This window comes from Populus euphratica, unplaced genomic scaffold, assembly GCF_000495115.2.
Source record: "Populus euphratica unplaced genomic scaffold, PopEup_1.0 scaffold158.1, whole genome shotgun sequence".
NCBI lineage: Eukaryota > Viridiplantae > Streptophyta > Magnoliopsida > Malpighiales > Salicaceae > Populus > Populus euphratica.
The window spans coordinates 624,341-630,340 of NW_011499913.1; the positions used below are offsets into that span (position 1 = coordinate 624,341).

At 33.9% G+C, this 6,000-nt stretch overlaps 1 protein-coding gene across 1 annotated transcript; it reads left to right on the plus strand.

The window, feature by feature from the left end:
- Positions 1–1,151: 1,151 nt before the first annotated feature.
- Positions 1,152–5,405, plus strand: LOC105134227 (26S protease regulatory subunit 6A homolog). The gene is made up of 10 exons (XM_011038567.1): positions 1,152–1,430; positions 1,949–2,065; positions 2,518–2,625; positions 3,086–3,277; positions 3,374–3,565; positions 3,738–3,856; positions 4,006–4,093; positions 4,311–4,430; positions 4,528–4,668; positions 5,110–5,405. Exons 1-10 carry the CDS (start codon positions 1,314–1,316, stop codon positions 5,185–5,187), a joined length of 1,272 nt encoding a protein of 423 aa, XP_011036869.1. The 5' UTR covers positions 1,152–1,313; the 3' UTR covers positions 5,188–5,405.
- Positions 5,406–6,000: the final 595 nt, after the last annotated feature.

Consider the following 6,000-nt stretch of genomic DNA (forward strand, 5'->3'; position numbering starts at 1 on the left):
ATAATCGTCGATTATTCCACTGCCTATCTGCACCGGCACAGCCTATTTATTTATGATGTATTTGGCTTTCAATTTAATGTTCTTTAGCCACTTCACTTACGCTTTCTTTTTTTCTCTTACTTCACTTACACTTTCTTTTTTTCTCCTTAACTTTTCTCACCGATTCTGAGTTTCTTCTGTCTTACTGGATTTTTTATTATTTTAAATTAATGTTTGTTTTTATATTTTAAAAATATTTTTTAAAAAATATAAATTTTTTATTTTCACTTTATTTTTTTTGTGTTTTAGATCATTTTGATGTGTTTATATTAAAAAAATTTTAAAAATAAAAAAAATTATTTTAATATATTTTTAAATAAAAAATATTTTAAAAAATAATCGTAATCATACTTCCAAACACAATTTAATATTTTACAATTGCATGCTCTATGTGAAAAAAAAGAGGACAAAAAACTCAAATTATCAATTAAAAAAAAGAGGACAAATTAATTTTATTTTCATTATGTATTGAATACATTACCTCAATATCTCTCGTATGTTAACCACAATAAAGAATATATATATATATATATATATTAACATTGTTTATCCATTTATCTCACTAGCTTCGCTTTCACTGCGAATTAAACATGTGACCTCAACATCTCTCGTGTGTTAATCACTGAGCTACGACATGAAGTTGGTAACAAAATATTAAAGCAATAATGTTTTTTAGTTTACTATTTATATAAATTGTTAAATTCACTTTCTATGTTTTTTAAGTTATTAATATAATATAATATCTCAAAAGTTTTCTTTGGTTGAGATTGTTGTAGATGCCTTTTGGTTGGCTTAATTATAATTTTTAAATGTGAATCTAAAATAATTTGTATATTTTTCTTATAAAATTACTTTGATTAACTTTATTTGATAAATGCAATAATTTTACTTTTAATAGTATAAGTGCTATACTTATGAAGGTTGATCATGAAAAAAAATATGGACCTTCAATGAACATACTTATAGAATAAAAACGAGTATAAAAAATAAAAATTTGTCTATGATACAAATAAAATTATATATATATATATATATATATATATATATATATAAAAGAACCGAACGCTAAAAAGATTTATCTCTCCATACGCCCAATAAACTAAGCCCAAAAAAGAAAGAAAGAAAGAAAAGCAGCAACCTCAAGCCCATAGCTACTTGTCTTCGGCGACAAGTAGAAGTAAAAACTAAATACTCTCCCCATCACCCGGCCTTACCATCTCAGTGGTCTCCTGATTTTGATTCTTTTTAGCTTGAGTCGTTAAATCTCAAGCACCATGGCAACCCCAATGGCGGAGGATTCGAGCTTCGAAGATGACCAGCTTGCCTCCATGACTACTGAAGATATCATAAGAGGATCTCGTCTTGTCGATAACGAGATTCGCATTCTCAAGGTCTGATATTTCTCTCTCTGTGAAGATAATGACAATAACAATAATAATGTTTGATTTGATTGTTTTCTTCTTTGGTTTTAGGATTGTTGTCTGTTTAGGGTTCTGGTTTTAATTTTGTTAGTAAGAAAAGGATTGGTTTTGTTGATGTTGGTGTATTTTGATTGTGATTGTACTAAAAATAAGTGAAAACCCAGAATTGTTTTGTGTGTGATGAGCTGCTATTTGTGGAAATTTGTGGGGTTTTGGTAGCTTCTGATTTGTTCTGAACTGGGTTTAATTATGGTTCTGTGTTTGTTTGTGATTTTAATTTAAGGCTTTGTGCTGGGATTGATTGGCTTATTATTTATGGAAGTAATAGTGTTGTTAGTGATTTTTTGTGTGTGTGTAAAGCGTGGGAAATTAATGGGTTTTTGTTTGAATTGGGTGTTTTAGAATGTAATGATTTGTTCGAGTTATGACGTTTAGAATTTTTTTTGGTGGGCGGTGTTTTCACGGGTGTGTGATTGTGGGGATTGTAGGAAGAGGTGCAGAGAACAAATCTGGAGCTGGATTCGTATAAGGAGAAGATAAAGGAGAATCAAGAGAAGATAAAACTCAACAAGCAGCTGCCGTACCTAGTTGGCAACATTGTCGAGGTAAATGTTTGCTGATTTTTTATTTTAATGCCTAGATGTTAGATAATGACTGAGTGTAAAGCATGTTTGAAGACTGTCACTTGGGTTGAATTATGCTTGTGTGGACACAACCCGAGTAGCTCTTTTGGTGTCTTGCCTCTGTAATACAAAATTTCTATTTGAATTAGCCCCTTTTTTTCTGCAAATCAAATGGTCAAAAGACCTGAACTTTGCTGTGAATATTGCTCAGATGTCGGTGCATTCTTCTATTTTACTCTCGTGGGAAAAATGAAATGAGAAAGCTCTTTACTTGCTATTCTAACTTTTTCATTCATTTATCTCGTGCCCAGAAAGGGATCTTTTTCTCCAACTTTCAGTGGTTTAATTGAATGTTAATTAAGCTGGCTGTTTTTAAATGAAGTTCTTTCAATGTTGACGCAAACTCCATGTTTTGGTGGTCTGTGCATTTGTAGATTTTGGAAATGAACCCAGAAGATGAGGCTGAAGAAGATGGAGCAAACATTGACCTTGACTCTCAAAGGAAGGGTAAATGCGTGGTGCTGAAAACATCAACTCGTCAGGTGAGTCATCTTACTCTACTAGTAGAGTATAAACAAGAGAGCAATGGTGGAAGTGTGATGTTATTAAATTAAAATTTGATGCAGCTTGGTCTTTTATTTTCCTTACAATCAGTTGAGATTATATCTTTTTAAAGCAGAGCAGTTCATATATCTTCTTAGCCTTGATGTTCTTACTTTCAATCTGGAAATCTGTTTGATTTTATCATTTGTGATGTTATTAAATTAAATTTGACGGAGCTTGGTCTTTTATTTTCCTTACAATCAGTTGAGATTAAATCTTTTTAGAGCAGAGCAGTTCATATATCTTCATAGCCTTGATGTTCTTACTTTCAATCTGGAAATCCGTTTGATTTTATCATTTTTTGAGTTAGCAGAAGTTTAGATGTTGTAGATGATGTATAATGATTCATCAGCTTGACCACACTTATCAAGACCTATAAATTTATTACCTCAACTGCAGACTATTTTTCTTCCTGTGGTTGGGCTTGTTGATCCTGACAAGTTGAAGCCTGGTGACTTGGTTGGAGTCAACAAAGATAGCTACTTGATCTTGGATACTCTACCATCAGAGTATGATTCACGAGTGAAGGCCATGGAGGTTGATGAAAAACCAACAGAAGACTACAATGATATTGGAGGCTTGGAGAAGCAGGTGATTTTGACTCTAAAACATGATTTATACAACCAATTCTTCTACCATATCAGTTAGATGATAATACCTGCTCTGATTTTGTTACTTTTGCAACAGATCCAAGAATTAGTTGAGGCTATTGTACTGCCTATGACTCACAAAGAGCGATTTCAGAAGTTGGGTATTCGTCCTCCCAAAGGTATCCTCTTATATGGACCTCCTGGAACTGGGAAAACATTGATGGCCCGTGCTTGTGCTGCACAAACAAATGCCACTTTCCTAAAGTTGGCAGGCCCACAACTTGTTCAGGTATAGCAACTTTTTTCTAAAGTACATTCTTCTCTCGTTAAATTTTGTTTTCACCTTTTGTTTCCAAATTTGAGAAGAAAGATTAATTACATGATGCAATGCCTCTAAACTTGTTTTAAGATTTTAATGAAATAGTCTCTTATAGGATTAATTGAACTTTTATCATTTTCAGATGTTCATTGGAGATGGTGCCAAACTTGTCCGTGATGCCTTCCAGCTTGCAAAAGAGAAATCTCCCTGCATCATTTTTATAGATGAGATTGATGCTATCGGCACAAAGCGGTTTGACAGGTATATCCCATTTTTACATCTTAGGGTATATCCCATTATTACAACTTAGGCAATCAACTTTTTTTCACACTAGCTTTCAAAGTCAGAGTGCTGCTCCTGCTGCTTGGTTTTATCATTGATGATTTTAAATATCCCATTACCATGTGCAGTGAGGTTAGTGGAGACAGGGAAGTGCAGAGGACCATGTTAGAATTGCTCAATCAGCTTGATGGCTTTAGCAGCGACGATAGCATTAAGGTTTGTTAGTACTTTTTTTTTCCCTTCAAAAAATGCACTCTTTGATATTTCTTGTTGGGGTGAATATCTTGGCTTCTGTGAACTATGAAGTCTTGCATCATTGCTCAGGCATCTCCTGTGTTTAAATATAATTACTCTTAAATATAATTACTCCCACTAAATTTCATCTGACATGTTTGTGGAATAATAATTCACTAGTTCATGTTATAATTTTCAGGTGATTGCTGCAACAAATCGTGCTGATATCCTGGACCCAGCCCTCATGCGATCAGGTCGATTGGATCGCAAAATCGAATTTCCACATCCAACTGAAGAAGCAAGAGCTCGAATCTTGCAGGTTTGTTGTGACAGAATTGTTTGGATGTCCCTTTTCACTTGTATTTCACGTGAAAACAATAGTCTTGATTGTATTTTTTTTTCCTCTGATGTTGTAGATCCACTCAAGGAAGATGAACGTCCATCCTGATGTGAACTTTGAAGAGCTTGCTCGTTCCACGGATGATTTCAATGGGGCACAGCTAAAGGCAGTTTGTGTTGAAGCTGGGATGCTAGCACTTCGCCGGGATGCAACTGAGGTACTCTCTCACGCATATCCTGTTTCATTTTCTAATCTGAGAACAATTATTTTGGCGAGTGAAAGCCTGACTTGTCAACATAATAATAAAAAACTGAACTCTTCAGCATCTTTCTTGTCAAACGATAGTATTGGCTACAGTTTGAATCTGGTTTCTCAATAGTCAAAAAACAAGAGGACATGATGCAGGACCCCTTTGGGGGCTGTTCTGAGCTGTGAATAGTTCTTGAACAGTGTTTTGGGGGATTTTAGGCTGAATCTTTGATAGGTAATTGTTGTAGGGTTGATTAGGTATATGCATGAACAAATATGGAAAATTACATAAATACCCTTGTCTACAAAAAGAATTTAATTTTGCTTCACTTGTTTTCTGCATTTGCTTTGCTGGTTGCAAGCTACTAAGTGCTTACTAAATTCTTGTATTGGTTGGATTTGGAAACAGGTGAACCATGAGGATTTTAATGAAGGTATCATCCAAGTGCAAGCGAAGAAAAAAGCCAGCCTTAACTACTACGCATAAACTAGCTATAAAGCCACGTCGTGTAACCCTTTTCCCTTCTATTTTTTTTTGTAATTTCAGAAGATGAATTTTTTCTGTTATTTTTTTTTGCCCTGTGGTGTGTTGTAGTGAAGAGTAAGAGCATGATCAATTTTGATTATGTTCATTAAATGCACTTCCGTTATGAGAAAATTGACATATTAATATCTATATCAGGATCTAGATGATTAATGACGTGATTGAAACATCTTATTCCAATATATATATATATATATATCATCTAATCATTTTTAAGTCTTTGGGGTCAAAAATCGTTTAAAAAAATAAAAAAAAATCAGTGAATTAAGTTATCTTGTATTGCTCATCATTCAGATAGCTTGATTTTAAACTTTCAATTTTTTTTTTCTTTAATTGTTCTTTAAAAAATAAAAAAGGGAGGAAAATTACTTTAAACACGATTTCACTTTCTCTTCAGTAAAAGAGTAATTTCTGAAATCATGGATGGAAAATTTGATAGGGTGCCCCTACCTTCTTGCCCGACGTGAGCTAGGGGACAAGTATGGTGGTGTTGACCTAGTTGGAAAGTATAGGATGCCACCAAGCTTGTGAAAGAAATTGCTGGACAAGTCGAGGCAGACGGGATTTTTGATGTTGTGTTTCTGGCTGTTGTATCTCAGACTCCTAACCTGAGAAAGATTCAATGGGGAAATAGCAGATGGGATAGGTTTCAAATTAGATGCACAGACTGGCAGTGGGAGACCAGATTTCCTAGTAATTTTGGAAGACTTTCGGGAGTGACTTTAACTAGATGATATGACATCAAGATATCGAGAT

Excerpts from the sequence above, each read along its gene's own strand:
- LOC105134227 (XM_011038567.1), top strand. The coding sequence starts at position 1,314 with ATGGCAACCCCAATGGCGGAGGATTCGAGCTTCGAAGATGACCAGCTT. Across the intron at positions 2,066-2,517 it reads TAGTTGGCAACATTGTCGAG|ATTTTGGAAATGAACCCAGA; the intron begins GTAAATGTTTGC and ends GTGCATTTGTAG. Across the intron at positions 4,094-4,310 it reads GCAGCGACGATAGCATTAAG|GTGATTGCTGCAACAAATCG; the intron begins GTTTGTTAGTAC and ends TATAATTTTCAG.